The 16,248-nt window shown below is 39.2% G+C and overlaps 1 protein-coding gene across 3 annotated transcripts; it reads left to right on the top strand.

Annotated features, from left to right (window-relative positions):
• The first annotated feature begins 243 nt into the window (after positions 1–243).
• ilkap (integrin-linked kinase-associated serine/threonine phosphatase) lies at positions 244–15,245 on the top strand. 3 transcript variants are annotated; one of them, XM_023297180.3, is made up of 10 exons: positions 244–604; positions 6,991–7,149; positions 7,260–7,377; positions 9,921–10,027; positions 10,116–10,209; positions 10,313–10,400; positions 11,534–11,664; positions 12,434–12,553; positions 13,931–14,012; positions 15,023–15,245. In XM_023297180.3, the coding sequence occupies exons 1-10, from the start codon at positions 562–564 to the stop codon at positions 15,161–15,163; spliced, it is 1,083 nt and encodes a 360-aa protein (XP_023152948.2). In that variant the 5' UTR covers positions 244–561; the 3' UTR covers positions 15,164–15,245. The 3 variants fall into 3 exon arrangements, with proteins under 3 accessions (XP_023152948.2, XP_023152951.2, XP_023152950.2); XM_023297183.3 differs by lacking the exon at positions 244–604 and having other exon boundaries at positions 6,996–7,136; XM_023297182.3 differs by lacking the exon at positions 244–604 and having other exon boundaries at positions 7,006–7,172.
• Positions 15,246–16,248: the final 1,003 nt, after the last annotated feature.

The raw sequence follows: 16,248 nt of genomic DNA, 5'->3' as shown, positions 1-16,248 counted from the left end.
TATCTCAAAATGCTCTTTAAAAAAAAAAATCTTATATTTGATTTTTTTATTTCAGAATTTTCTATTTCAATTTAACTAATGTGTTTTGCTTTTTAATCCAAATTTTTATATCATAATTTCAGATTGTCTTGTCATAACTTTAATTTTGTAAATTTTTCTTCTTGCATTTCTTTAATTTTTCTACAACTTGCATCATTTCTGGTCGTCCTGTCGGGTCTTTTATACTAACATTTCTAACCGGAAGCAGTTCTAGCGGTTGCCGCTAGCTTTAAGCTAACCTACACAGTAGAGCTAATGAGACTCAACGTTAGAATTAATTAACGTATTTGACGACAAAGTTTTTACATATTTTGACCTGTTTAAAGAAACATTCATTTTAACCCGTTAGCGGATCCTGTTAGCATCTTTATAAACAGTTTTTATTTAGCATTGACGCTCTAATTTTGTACTAAAAGAGCTGCTGCAGGCAGCTAGCTCCCAGTAATAGCATCCTCATTCACCGTCTATGGTTAGCATCAGTTAGCTCCGGTAGCAGTTAGCTCGTTGGGCTAACTCAGCAGGATGGATCTATTCGACGACCTACCGGAACCGACACAGACCTCCGGTGAGTGGACATGAATTAACGGTTAATAACGGTGACAGGGAGGGCGTCGGAGCTGACAGCTAGCCCAATGGAGGCTGTCATCATGCTAACAAAGCTAAGGAGCGTAGACTTTGAATGGGCTAACTTTAGCTGCTGCAGAACTGGTGCTAAATCAGAGATCTCCACAATAAGACCAACAACACAAGATCTCAGTGTTTACTAGATGATATTTAATTATGCCAAGACATAGACAGTATTATATGACATTTTTCATTGACGAAAGACTCAATAAAGAGACACAAAACCACCACAGAAGATGGAAAAAACTATTTAAAGAGATGCAAAAACACCATAAGGTGACACAAAACAGCCGAAAAAAAGACAAATAAGCACCAAAAATCATGCAAAATCATCTCAAAGAGCGGCAGAATGCCATAAGATAATCCTGAACAACCACAAGGAGGTACAACGACCTAAAAGAGACACAAAACTGCTACAGAAAGACGCAGTACAATCACAAAGCTGCAAAATGATGTCAAAGAGACAAAAACCAAAACAGAAAGGTGCTCTCCTCCGACTCAAAATTGTCTTAAAGAGATGCAAAACAATCTCACAGACACAAAACAGCCTCTAAAAGAAAAATAATCACCAAAAATCCTACAAAATCATCTCAAAGAGCGGAAAAAATGCCACAAGATGACCCTGAACAACCACAAGGAGGTAAAAAAAAAGAACCTTAAAGAGATGCAACAACACCAATGACGTGACTCAAAACAGTCTTAAAGAGATGCGAAACAATTTCAGGCACCCAAAATGGCCATAATGCGACCTAAAACCCCCATAAAAGACACAAATGCACCCTAAGGTTACACCAAACAGTCACAAGGAGATGCAAAACAACCACTCCGAGACACAAAACTAATTTAAAGAGATGCAACAACACCATTAAATGACTCAAAACAGCTTCAAAGAGATGCAAGAGAATCTCAGATACTAGAAAGTATTGAGGCAAAAACACCACAAGGTGACACAAAACTGCCACGGACAGACACAGTACAATTACAAAGCTGCAAAATGACCTTAAAGAGAGTCAAAAACACCACAAGGTGGCACCAAACAACCACAAAGAGATGCAAAACAATCTCACAAAGACAAAAACCAACACAGAAAGATGCAAAATGATCACCAGGAGACACAAAACCAACTTAAAGAGATGCAACAACACCATTAAATGACTCAAAAGCGTCTTAAAGAGATGCAAAACAATTTCAGAAACACAAAATAACACAAAACCGCCATAAAAAGACACAAAAAACACCATAAGTTTACATAGAACAGCCACAAAAACACAAATAAGCACCAAAAATTACACAGATCATCTCAAAGAGCGTCAAAAATGCCAGAAGATAACGCTGAACAACCACAAGTAGTGATGGCTGATCGAGGCTTTGTTGAAGCTTCGACACTTCTTTCAAAACATGGTTCATTACTCGAGGCCTCAATGACACACAGTGCTCGAGTAGGACTTCTAGTGGTCAATAAAATGAAGCGCAATCAAGACGTGGTCGTTGGTTCATGGATTGTTTTGGATTTGATTCGCCATGCACACATTCCTGTTTGACTACATTAGATGATTGTATGGGTTCTAGTGGACACAAAAATAATATTACTAGTAATAATAATGACAATAATAATAATAGTAATAATAATGACAATAACTACTGAAGAGCATGTTTCTTATTTGCCATGTCTGTTTGTAACCCTATATACTCTTCACTTATATTCTGTTATGAAACATTTAAACGGTGCTGCTACATTCATGAGATGCTCTACAAATACACAATGATGAGTCTCAAGCAAGCATAAGTTATGGCAACTGGACTAACCTCGTGTGAGTCGAAAACGTTTCACCTCTCATCCAAGAGGCTTCTTCAGTTCTGAAAGCCTGGTGGGGAGTACCAGATATTTATCCACCAGGAGGGTGGTGGCAAAAACAAGTGGACAAAGACCCGAAACCAACAGACTCGTTAGGTGTTAATGTGAGTCGTTAGCCTTTGATGGGCGGTCGTTACCCCTCCCAGCCCTCTAGGAGGGTGGTTGGGGGTCACCTGACTGCAAGTGGGACAGATGGCTGCACCTCCTTGGGAGGGCTCTAAGAACGGCGTTGTAAGTGGGAGACAAGTGGTGTCTGAGGCCCCCTCCTCTGTTCAAAGATGGCCGTTCTAGTTTGACATGAATGGCTTCTTTTACCCCTCTCTCAAACCAAGAAGAAGAAGCCAAGAAGAAGCCTCTTGGATGAGAGGTGAAATGTTTTCGACTCACACGAGGTTAGTCCAGTTGCCATAACTTATGCTTGCTTGAGACTTATCATGACCTGGATGACTGAGAACATCCACAGATTTATACACAATGATGACATTTTCACATGGGGTTGGTGCAAATCCAGATTATATTATGGATTTTGGCAAAGTATGTCTTGGGGTTCATTGGTAAAGAGGTCAGTAAAGAGGTTGTGATTGGAAACAGGGCAGTGGGTGTGCTTATGTAACTAGTTATGAGTTTTTATTGAGAAATAATAATGTATCAACAGTTTTCGGACTCAGACGGTTTCTTCTTTTGCTCACTATCTCCCCAGCCTTAGAAAAAACCCGTTCACACGGCACCGATGAGGCTGGGGTACACAGGAAATGTTTGGCGACATTATACAAGTTTGGGTAAACGGTTTTGTGGGTGGCCCAGTAAGCCAGTGGGTCTGCCGTTCTTTCTATGGGAGGTTCAGCCAGGTAGCGGTTCACTTCGACAATTGCACTGGCTGTGGCGCTTTGTGTTTGCCAGGCTCTATTTGCCTCTTCATCCAATAAGCTCCACAGTTGAACTAAAAAATATTTAAGATCATCATCACCACAAATGTCATTAGTCATTCCTTATTCATAATAGAAGAAAAAAATAAATACCCGTGGAAGGTGCTGCTGGTGGTGGAGGACGAGGCTGCGGCGGTGTTTGAGATGTAGATGGCTGCTGCTGCTGCTGCTTGGCCTTCTTTATGTTAATAATTGTTGTACATTCGGTTATTAAACGTTCTTTCACACTGGCTGCCACTCTGTGATTGGTGAAGCCAAAAGTTTTGAACTGCAGAGCCACAAGTGTAGCAACAGTCAGTGAACTGTTTTTTTCTTTGTCTTGCAGTCTGTCAGCTAAGCACCTGACAAGGTTCTGTGCCAGGTGTTGTGCCATGGGGGTGGTGAGCTGGGAATACAGTTGTTCGGTCATGTGTCTTAAAACACGGTAGAAGGGGATGACTTTTGATCCTGAGACTCTTCTCTCCTCTGACAGCTCCACAGTTGCTACCTGGAATGTGGCCAGCAGCTGAAATGACAGAAAAGTCCATATTATCTGAATGCATAGACTGTGTGGTGAACTTGATTTCATTGTTCAGTCTAGTATGATGCTCCAAGTGAGTAAACTCTTCTGCAATGATTATGCAATAAACCAACTAGACAATTTGGATTCTACCATCATTTTTTCTTTGGTTTTCTATTACATACCTTGATGCATTCCCCTGTGACTTCATGCTGCTGGTTGGTCAGAGGAGTCAGGTCTGTGTTGAGGGATGACAGAGCTAATGCCACTGCATCTCTCTCTTCATAGAGGCGCTGAAGCATTTCCAGGGTGCTGTTCCAGCGTGTGTCCACTTCCAATTTCAGTTTCTTTACATTGCGTCCCAGTTGCTGCTGCATTTGGCTCAGCCTTTCTTTTGCTGTTGTGCTTGTTTTAAAGTAACTGACTATCCTCCTGCTCAATGCTCTAATTTCATCCAGGCCAAGAGTGGCTTCAATGGAGTTCTTCACAACCAGGTTCAAACAATGCACGATGCATTTGGATTGCCTCAAATTCAGGGTATTTGCTGTGGCATTCATATTGCTCGCTGAATCCGTCACAATGCATCGAATTTTGTTCGCTAGACCCCACTCTGCTATCATTGCTGCAATTTCTGCAGCAATGTGGGCCGCTGTGTGGGTCCTCGGAAAAGGCTTGGCCCCCAGAAGAAGTGTGGACAGTTGGTCATTCTGATTGACATAGTGGCAGGTGACAGCCAGATATGTGTCCATATTAATGGAGGTCCACATATCCGATGTGAGGCTCATGGTCTCAACACCCTGGATCTCTGCCTTGGCCTTCTCCCTCTCCTCCTGCTACTTTGCAGCCACCATGTCCTTGAGAGCCTTTCTTGTTGGAAGAGTATATGTGGGGTCCAGTTTTGCCACAAGCTCTTTGAATCCAACATCTTCCACAACAGAGAACGGCTGAGAATCCTTGACGACGAAGTTTACAAGAGCATCGTCAAGTTCTCGCTTTCTATCGCCTGAAAAATTTCATGTAGACAATACAATGCAATAAGTTACCTAAAAAAATACTAAGTGTCATTGAAATGTACCACAGGGTAATATAAACCAAACTTACAAGGCATCAGTAATTCTTTGTAAATGTCATGAATAGGCCTACCTGAGTTACAGGCAACAGCGGGCTGCTGCCTGTTCTCTGGGTTCCCTCTCTTCCATGCTTGGCCCTTAAATGCCTCAGCATGGACCAGGTGTTGTTGCTGTATGACAGCCTGGCATCACTCAGCAGACACTGGACCTGTGAAACAATCAGTTACCAAAGTCAATCATAATTTGAATGCATTCAAGTAATTATTTTTCTACAGCGACAGCATTGTACATGAGGGCTTGCCCTGAGTTTTCCAATGTCAATACAGGTGAAATAAAAATAACACTCGTAGTTACCTTATTATCCGGCAGCAATTGAAAATCATCCCATGCACGGGACCTTTTTCTGGTTGGCTCCTGCTGCGGCTCCATCTATCTAGATATCCATCCATCCATTATCTATACACCGCTTAATCCTCACTAGGGTCATGGGGGGGCTGGAGCCTATCCCAGCTGACTCAGGTGAAGGCAGGGGACACCCTAGACAGGTCACCAGTCTGTCACAGGGCTACATACAGAGACAAACAATCACTCTCACATTCACACCTACGGGCAATTTAGAATGATCAATTAACCTCAGCATGTTTTTGTACTGTGGGAGGAAGCCGGAGTACCCGGAGAAAACCCACGCATGCACAGGGAGAACATGCAAACTCCATGCAGAAAGATCCCGGGAAAGCCGGGACGCGAACCAGGGATCTTCTAGCTGCAAGGCGACAGTGCTAACCACTACACCACTGTGCAGCCCGTCTATCTAGATATATATAGCTATATATCTAGCTAGATGGCTTATCTATCTCTCCCTCCCTATATATATATATATATATATATATATATATATATATATATATATATATATATATATATATATATATATATATATATATATATATATATATATATATATATATATATATATATATGTCTTATCTATATATATATTTATCTATGTCGTATCTATATATAATTACCTATTTATCTATATCTAACGTTAATGAAGACTATCTATCTATCTATCTATCTATCTATCTGCAAAATACGCAATCTAATACAACACTACTAACTCTCAATGCAACTAACGGCAACAACGGCAACAACAGCAACAAAACCAACAAAACCAACCTACTCTGCGAAAAACAATTCAAATGAACAACACTAAATAGGATCTCCTATCCCGGAACACTCTCGATCCCGCCGAGTGATTCACATGACAAACCGAACCAATCAGGTGATTCGAAGCAGTTGAGTGCTTCAAACGTCACTGAAGTGATTCAAACGTCACGAGTCACGTGACCAAACCACGCCTCGGCACAGTGGCTCGATACGTTTGCTTCATGAGCTACAGCGCATGTGTCGAAGCCTCGGGTATCAGAGGACCATCACTAACCACAAGGAGGTAAAAAAAGAACCTTAAAAAGATACAACACCAGTGATTTGACTCAAAACTGTCTTAAAGAGATGCAAAACAACCTCAAAGACACAAATGATTGACCATAAGGTGACACAAAACAGTCACAGAAAGACATATAACTGTCAAAAATGTCAAAAAAACACCTAAAATAGTGTTAAAAATTCAGTTTCCTTTTACAAATGTCCAGATTATTTATTTTCTTGCCTGTCAGAGGTGATAATGGCAGTTTTGACATGTTTTTGTGTTTGATTACAGACTGTAAAGACGTGTTTTGTATCTATAAACTGGAAGTATGATGGTTTGAAGGTGAAATCAGATTATAATGTTGATCAGCTTAGCTGAATCTATACCACTTTAATTGATTAGACTGATTAAAAATTATGGTTCTAAAAATGTTTCTCAGTGGTTTTCCATCATTTTTTGATGTGAAAAAGGTCTTAAATGTTCTTTGTGGTGTTAAAAACCTCGTCTCAATTGTGAAACTCTGGTTTGATTTGACTCTTCCTCAGGTCCAGTTCCAGCAGCTCAACCCCAGAACACCAAAGAAGAAGAAGAGGAAGAGGAGGAAGAGCAGGGGTTAAAACGGAAGCGAGACGATGCGGACCATCACGGTGATAAACCAGAGGATCAGGAGGACCGTGGGGAGATCAAGAAAGTTTGTAGAGAAGGTTTTCAGCTCTTCCACCACAATGTTTGTTTGCTTCTTTCCCTCCAATCAAAGCTGAGAGTGGAAGGAAACATGCGGAGATGTACAGAGCTGCTGTGTGTCGTCCTGCAGGCCTCCCCAGGCTCAGAGGCTTCGTGGCGGCCAGACGAGGCGAACGCGATGAGATGCAGGACGCCCACGTGATGCTGCCGGACATGAGCGGCTGCATGACGTCGCTGCCGGGAAACACGTAAGAAAACTAACAAAAGGACTTCAGATTTGTCCAAAATGACTTCAGATTTGTCCAAAATGACTTCAGATTTGTCCAAAATGACTTCAGATTTGTCCAAAATGACTTCAGATTTGTCCAAAATGACTTCAGATTTGTCCAAAATGACTTAGGGTTTGTCCAAAATGACTTAGGGTTTGTCCAAAATGACTTAGGGTTTGTCCAAAATGACTTAGGGTTTGTCCAAAATGACTTAGGGTTTGTCCAAAATGACTTAAGATTTGTCCAAAATGACTTAAGATTTGTCCAAAATGACTTAAGGTTTGTCCAGAATGACTTAAGGTTTGTCCAAAATGACTTCAGATTTGTCCAAAATGACTTCAGATTTGTCCAAAATGACTTCAGATTTGTCCAAAATGACTTAGGGTTTGTCCAAAATGACTTAGGGTTTGTCCAAAATGACTTAGGGTTTGTCCAAAATGACTTAGGGTTTGTCCAAAATGACTTAAGATTTGTCCAAAATGACTTAAGATTTGTCCAAAATGACTTAAGGTTTGTCCAGAATGACTTAAGGTTTGTCCAAAATCACTTAAGGTTTGTCCAAAATGACTTCAGATTTGTCCAAAATGACTTCAGATTTGTCCAAAATGACTTAAGATTTGTCCAAAATGACTTAAGATTTGTCCAAAATGACTTAAGGTTTGTCCAGAATGACTTAAGGTTTGTCCAAAATCACTTAAGATTTGTCCAAAATGACTTCAGATTTGTCCAAAATGACTTCAGATTTGTCCAAAATGACTTAAGATTTGTCCAAAATGACTTAAGGTTTGTCCAGAATGACTTAAGGTTTGTCCAAAATCACTTAAGATTTGTCCAAAATGACTTCAGATTTGTCCAAAATGACTTCAGATTTGTCCAAAATGACTTAGGGTTTGTCCAAAATGACTTAGGGTTTGTCCAAAATGACTTAGGGTTTGTCCAAAATGACTTAGGGTTTGTCCAAAATGACTTAGGGTTTGTCCAAAATGACTTAGGGTTTGTCCAAAATGACTTAATATTTGTCCAAAATGACTTAAGATTTGTCCAAAATGACTTAAGGTTTGTCCAGAATGACTTAAGGTTTGTCCAAAATGACTTCAGATTTGTCCAAAATGACTTCAGATTTGTCCAAAATGACTTAAGATTTGTCCAAAATGACTTAAGATTTGTCCAAAATGACTTAAGGTTTGTCCAGAATGACTTAAGGTTTGTCCAAAATCACTTAAGATTTGTCCAAAATGACTTCAGATTTGTCCAAAATGACTTCAGATTTGTCCAAAATGACTTCAGATTTGTCCAAAATGACTTAAGATTTGTCCAAAATGACTTAAGGTTTGTCCAAAATGACTTAAGGTTTGTCCAGAATGACTTAAGGTTTGTCCAAAATCACTTAAGATTTGTCCAAAATGACTTAAGATTTGTCTAAAATGACTAAAACCAGTCCAGCCTGACATGAAACTTGTCTAGAATGTCTCATTTTTTGTCCAGAATGAGTAAAACCTGCGCACAACTACTTGAAACCTGTCTAAAATGACTCCAGTGTGTCTAAAACTACTCTTAATCTGTCCAGAATGTCTTAGAATTTGTCCAAAATGACTTGAAACTTGTCCAAAATGACCTAAACATGTCCTAAATGATTTTAAATGTGTACAAAATGATTTAAACTTTTCTAGAAGGATTTGAAACTTGTCCAAATTGACTCCAGAATTGTCCAGAATGTCTCACAGTTTGTCCAGAATAAAACCCAGACCACTCCAAAATGACTAAAACAAGTCCAACATGATTTGAAACTTGTCTAAAATGACTTGAAACTTACCAAAAATGATTTAAACCTGTCCAAAAGGACTCAAACTGTGTCCCGAATGTCTCACAGTATGTCCAGAATGACTAAAACCAGTCCAACATGATTTAAAACTTATCTAGAATGACTCCAATGTGTCCAAAATGACTTTAAACATGATTTCAACTAATATGAGTTAAACTTTACCAAAAGGACTTGGAACTTGTCCAAAATGACTCTTAATTTGTCCAGAATGTCTCAGAATTTGTCGAAAATAACTTAAACTCATGCAAAATGACATGAAACTTGTCCAAAATGGCTTTAAATATCTACAAAATGATTTAAAATTTTCCAAAAGGACCTGAAACTTGTCTAAAATGACTCCAGAATGTCTTGTAAGTTGTCCAGAATCACTCAAACCAGTCCGAAATGACTTGAAACTTGTCCAAAATTACTCATAAATTGCCCCAATGACTCCAACGTGTCCAAAATAACTTCACACTTATTATAAATGATTTAAATCTGTCCAAAATGACTTGAAACTTGTCCAAAATTACTCATAAATTGCCCCAATGACTCCAACGTGTCCAAAATAACTTCACACTTATTATAAATGATTTAAATCTGTCCAAAATGACTTGAAACCCGTCCAAAATGACTCAGAATGACTCCAGAACTGTGTAGAACGTCTCCTAGTTTGTCCACAATGACTCGACCAGTCTTTGTTTGGTTTTGTTTCCTGAAGGTCTCGGGTTTCGTACTTTGCCGTCTTCGATGGTCACGGTGGAGCTCGAGCGTCTCGATTCGCCGCCGAAAATCTTCACCAGACTCTGGCCAAGAAGTTCCCCAGCGGTGAGTTTAGTTTGACCGGTAATAATTCTTTAAACGAGACAGAATAAAGGGATTCAGATGAAGAGTTAAAGCTTGTCTGGTGTTTTAGGAGATCCTGAAAATGTGGACAAACTGATTAAGAAGTGTCTCCTGGACACTTTTAGACAGACGGACGAAGAGTTCCTGAAGAAAGCTTCCAGCCAGTGAGACTTTTCTACTTTTAGTGCCGTAAAAACAGAATCTTTTCTCTTTAAAATGTTGTTTAAATCGGTCAGAGTCAAACTTTTTCCACCGATGTTTGAACAGGAAACCAGCCTGGAAGGACGGATCAACGGCCACATGTGTCCTGGTGGTGGACGACATGGTGTACGTGGCCAACCTGGGGGACAGCAGGGTGAGATTCATGGCTTTATTTGGATTTTATCTCTGTTCTCTGTAAAATAGAGCTCAACTGATACATAATAATGGTTTAAATACGTCAATTTATCAACTAGAGACACAAAAATGTTCAATCTGTGAAGGTATCAGAAGTGAAAAAGCAGTAAACATCGATCGTTTTACCCAAAGCTGGATTAAAACCAGGCAAAGGCAACGACTCTGTGAAGGTATTTTCACCACTAAATCTCAGAATCCTCACAATCTGGGGCATTTATTGTTTTTTTTTAAAAAAAAGAGACGTAAAATATTGAGGTTTTGATGAAATATCACTGTTTTAAACTTGTCTTTTTCCAGATAAACTGTACCTCATGATGCATTCAAGGACTTAAAGTTAAAAATCCAACAGTTCTTTCAGTTTTTACAGTTTCTGGTTGATAATTGGTGTCATTTTGGAGATATTTATTAAAGTTAAAACCTGCTGGTAGGTTTTTGAGGTTCAGACGGTTAAATAGTTTTAACAACTCTTCTGGAAACGTTCCAACAGTGTTTCTAATGCAGTTTAACTGGACGTCTGCATTAAGAGTCACAAAATCGCCACAAATATGCACAAAACAACCACAAAAAGACACAAAACAACCACAAAAAGATGAAAAAAGACCACAAAGAGACACAAAACAACCAAAAATAGACACAAAACAACCATAAATAGACACAGAGCAACCACAAAGAGATGTAAAATAACCACAGACACAAAACAACCACAAAGAGACACAAGAAACCAAATTAACCACAGAGACTCAAAACAACCAAAAACAGACACAAAACAACCACAAAGAGACAACAAATTACCACAAACACACAAAAAATATGATTTAGTGAGTAGTTTTTTCAATAAAAACAATTCAACTTATGTGTTTGCGGATTCTTTGATCTGAACATTTTCTGGTTTCTTTCCTCCTATTGACAGAAAACTGAAAATCTTTGGACAAAACGAGACATTTGAGGAAGCTGACATTTTACTGACTGAACAACTCATTGATTAAACCAGAAAGTCAATAACTCAACAGAATAATCTACAATAAAATAGTTGTTAGTTGCAGCTCTGCAGGAAGCCCTTGGACTGTTTCTTCTTCTTTTGTGTTCCTTCAGGCGGTTTTGTGTCGGATGGAGGCGTCGGCAGCAGATCAGAGGAGGCCGGTGACTCTGGCTCTGAGTAAAGAACACAACCCGACCATCTACGAGGAGAGGATGAGGATCCAGAGGGCAGGAGGCACCGTCAGGTCTGGAAGATAAACCGCTGAACTAACGGGAGCCAGGCTGACAGGAGCTAGGCTAACGGGAGCTAGACTAATGGAAGCTAGGCTAACGGGAGCTTAGCTAACGGGAGCTAGGACAACGGGAGCTAGGCTAACGGGAGCCAGGCTGACAGGAGCTAGGACAACAGGAGCTAGAATAACGGGAGCCTGGCTAACGGGAGCTAGGACAACAGGAGCTAGGCTAACAGGAGCTAGGACAACGGGAGCTAGGCTAACGGGAGCCAGGCTGACAGGAGCTAGGACAACAGGAGCTAGAATAACGGAAGCTAGGCTATCGGGAGCTAGGCTAACGGGAGCTAGGACAACAGGAGCTAGGCTAACAGGAGCTAGGGCAATGGGAGCTAGACTAAAGGAAGCTAGGCTATCGGGAGCTAGGCTAACGGGAGCTAGACTAACGGAAGCTAGGCTAACGGGAGCTAGGCTAACGGGAGCTAGGACAACAGCAGCTAGGCTAACAGGAGCTAGGACAACGGGAGCTAGGACAACGGGAGCTAGGCTAACGGAAGCTAGGCTATCGGGAGCTAGGCTAACGGGAGCTAGGCTATCGGGAGCTAGGACAACAGGAGCTAGGCTAACAGGAGCTAGGACAACGGGAGCTAGGACAACAGGAGCTAGACTAACGGGAGCTAGGCTAACGGAAGCTAGGCTAACAAGAGCTAGGCTAATGGGGGCTAGGCTGATGGAAGCTAGGCTAACGGGAACTAGGCTAATGCTGTGTTTGTGGTTCCTGCAGGGACGGCCGGGTCCTCGGCGTCCTGGAGGTGTCCCGCTCCATCGGAGACGGTCAGTACAAACGCTGTGGAGTCATCTCAATCCCCGACCTGAGGAGGTGTCAGCTCACAGCCAATGACAGGCAAGGACACCGACGCTCGCTGCTCATTGGTTGTCACCAAAGTTACCTCCCTCACAGTTAGCATTAGCTTTCTGGACAAAACTTGTATTCACTTTTTCCAGGCCAGAATCTGCCGCCAGCACACTGAAAATTGTTATTTTTTTGCGGTGGATTACAGAGAAATCAGACTGTGTGTAGCAGAAGTTGGAAAAATGAAACGCTAACAGGCTGTCCAGCTTTAGTTTGACGATATTTACATCCAAACCAGGTGAATGGTGGAGAAACTACGAAACATTTTATATGTTTCTTCACTTCCTGCTTGTTCTTGACGGTCTTCAGCTCAGTTAGATTCAGATCAGGTGATTGATTTGGACGTTGAAGAATATTCCTCATCTTAGCCTCAAAAACTCTTTGGTTCCTTGGGATTAGGGTTAAAATGATATGAAAATAACACAAAATACACAAAAGGATGCTAAAATAACACAATAAAGACAGAAATGACAGAAAGTGATGCTTAAACAATACAAAAATGACACAATAGGATGCTAAAATAACACATAAAAGACACAAAATTATGCTAAAATACCACATAAAAAGACATAAAAATGACAAAAAAGGAAGCTTAAATAACAAAAATAATACATAAATGACACAAAATGATTCTAAAATAACATAAAAAGATACAAATGACACAAAACGATGCTAAAATAACATAAAATGACACAAGAAGACACAAAAATAACAAAACTATGCTTAAATAATGCAAAAATGACACAAAAAGACATCAATAACACAAAAATGACACAAAATGAATGTAAAATAACACAAAAAAGACAAATGACACAAAATGATGCTAAAATAACACAAAAAAGATACAAATGACACAAAGCAATGCTTAAATAACACAAAAGTGATCCAAAACGATGCTAAAATTACACAAAAATGACATGACAGAAATGACAGAAAGAACCTTAATGCTTGATTTCTGATCATGTTTGTCCAGTTACTTTTGTCTCTCATATAAAATGTGTCGTAGTTTCTGCACCGTTCACCTGGTTTGGACGTAAATATCCTCAAATTACAGCTGAAGGTCTGAACTTAAATCACATCTGGATCGTTTCATTTCTTATCTGTGATGGAGTTCAGAGGATTAATGATGAAAACTGTGTTTCTGTCCAAACATCTATGGAGCTGACTGTATGTTATCAAATCAAACTGTGTAAATGTGTCTTAACATGCTAGCTGTGTCACAAACACATGTCCTGTAACTAAATATTTCATTGAACTGTCTCCACATGAGGCTAACTGTCCTCCTCTTTATTCCTCATATTTTATTATTAATCCTGCAATAGCTGCTGATGTTATGATATTATCTGATGTTGTTCCTTCTCTCTGCAGGTTCATCATTCTGGCCTGTGACGGTTTGTTCAAAGTGTTTTCAGCCGACGAAGCCGTAAAGTTCGTCCTCAGCATCCTCCAGGTGTGTCTTTATTTACTATTTACCTGGTTAATCTTTACATTTCTATACATGTCTCGCTCCTGTAGCGGAATTCTGTCGTCCAGTCGTTTGTTTACAACTTCAGAAACAGCTGAGAGACAGTAATTTATGTTGTGTTTGACACAACAAAACCTCAGATTCTCATTTAAAAGCAGCTCCAACAGGGGGAAACACAAACTACCAGAATGAGACCAGAGTTACAATAAGTCAAACAAATTGTCCAGTGTCTCAAAATGTGTCCACATTAACTTAAAAGATTTTCCAAAATGATTCCAAGATGGTCCAGAGTGTCTTGAAACGTGTCCAAAACAGCTCCAAAATTGTCCAAAATGATTTGAAGATTGTCCAAAACTACTCAAAGGTTGTCCAGAGTGTCTTACATGTGTCCAAAATGACTCAATATGTCCAAAATGACATAAAATGGTTTCAGAATGTCTCAGATTGTCCAGAGTGTCTTAAAGTGTGTCTAAAATGTCTACAAAAATAAAACAAAAAATAAAAATTCTGATAAAACCAATCAAAATTCTGAAATAAAATGTTTAAATTATGGGCAAAAATAATTTATGAGATAGAAAGACATAATTATGGGATAAAATGTCAAATTAATAAAATAAATTGAAATTAGGAGATAAAAAGTCTGCACTAAAACTGACTTAAAATGAGTAGAAAAATCCCAAAGTATGAGTGAAAAGGCTAATACAAAAGTCAGAAATATGGGATGAAGTGTCTAAAAAGTCCAGATTAAATATTTGATAACAATAATCAGATAAAATCAACAAAATTATGAGGAAACAATAATTTCTGAAATAGAAAGTCATAATTATGGGATAAAATATCAAACTAATAAAATAAATTCTGAGATGAGAAAGTTTTACTTTCCATTTTTCTGCTGTAACACTGCACACTTCTCTCCTGTGTGATTAATAAAGGATTAGCTTAGCTTATTTTAGCTTAGCTTGAATTAAAGCTGTAATTCCCGTCTCCCCCTGCAGGGCGGCGCTGTGGAGCAGCGTTCAGGCGTGACGGAGGAGGAGCTAAAGTTCGAAGCCGCCTGTCAGCAGTTGGCCAGCGAGGCGGTGAGACGAGGCTGTGCTGACAACGTCACTGTGATCCTCGTTTCTATTGGCTACTGAACATACACATCATCACCGTCATCATCATCAATTCTTCTTCTGCTCGTTGTCTCGTCTGTTTTCCAATAAAAAACTAAAAGTCTTTACTGTTCAGCTGATTTATCTTTTTGAATTGTTTTTCTTTTTGCTCGCATAACTTTATTGACAATAACTGTATTCAGACAACACAAAACACGTGATTTAAAGAAAAGTATTTTTACAGAGATATAGTTAGAGCACTTCATGAGTTGAATTCAGTTCTTTAAGAGGTTTAAAGTCTAAAAATAAAGGCAACACATAAACCAGGTGGGGTTTGGACAATATTTCATTTCTACATATAAATTCAACCATTAAAAAATGAGAAAGTTGAAATTATGAGAAAAAGCAAAAATTTAAATTTAAAAAAACTAAAAGATGAGGAAAAAGCTCAAATGATGAGATGAAAAGTCAAGTATTTTAAAAAATGTAAAAAGAAAAATCGAAATTATGAGAAACTTCCACTGATGAGGAAAAAAGTTCTAATTTTGAGATAGAATTATGATAAAACCATAAATTAATTAACTAGCGATGCTAACGGAGCTAGCTGCTCAGTCGTAGCCTGATTAAAGCTAATGTGGCATTAAGCTAGCCATGTTTGGGTTGTGTTGGTGTAATGTGGAACATGAAGTTAATAAAACTGTCAGTGGAGACGCTGGTTCACATTAATGGAACGTTTAGAAAACCTAAATGTGATTAAAATAGTAACGTTAAGGTTCTATCAGCAGTCCTGAATATCTGCTGAGTCTCTGAAGTTTATGTTTAATGACTGATTCACATGTTCGGTTCAGGTTAAGGACCAATATGAGACACAGAATGACCAATATGAGACACTAAATGACTAAACTGAGAGACAGAATGAACTGTATGGGATGCAAAATGACCAAAATGAGACACAAAATATATAAAATGAGACACAGAATGACCAAAATGAGACATAGAATGAACCATATGAGACGCAAAATGACCAAAATGAGACAGAAAAATGACCAAAATGAGACACAAATATCCCACCGTTATAATAACTGTTAGTTTGTTATTTCTTATTTAGGGTAGTCATTATGAGTTCT

This window comes from Amphiprion ocellaris, chromosome 7 (assembly GCF_022539595.1).
Source record: "Amphiprion ocellaris isolate individual 3 ecotype Okinawa chromosome 7, ASM2253959v1, whole genome shotgun sequence".
NCBI lineage: Eukaryota > Metazoa > Chordata > Actinopteri > Pomacentridae > Amphiprion > Amphiprion ocellaris.
The sequence above is the reverse complement of the archived record's forward strand: the minus strand, read 5'-3'. Positions and strand labels throughout refer to the sequence as shown.

Coding starts and splice junctions, on each gene's coding strand:
- ilkap (XM_023297180.3), top strand. CDS start 562: ATGGATCTATTCGACGACCTACCGGAACCGACACAGACCTCCG. Junction 10,210..10,312: donor CTGAAGAAAGCTTCCAGCCA/GTGAGACTTTTC, acceptor ATGTTTGAACAG/GAAACCAGCCTGGAAGGACG. Junction 14,013..15,022: donor TCGTCCTCAGCATCCTCCAG/GTGTGTCTTTAT, acceptor CTCCCCCTGCAG/GGCGGCGCTGTGGAGCAGCG.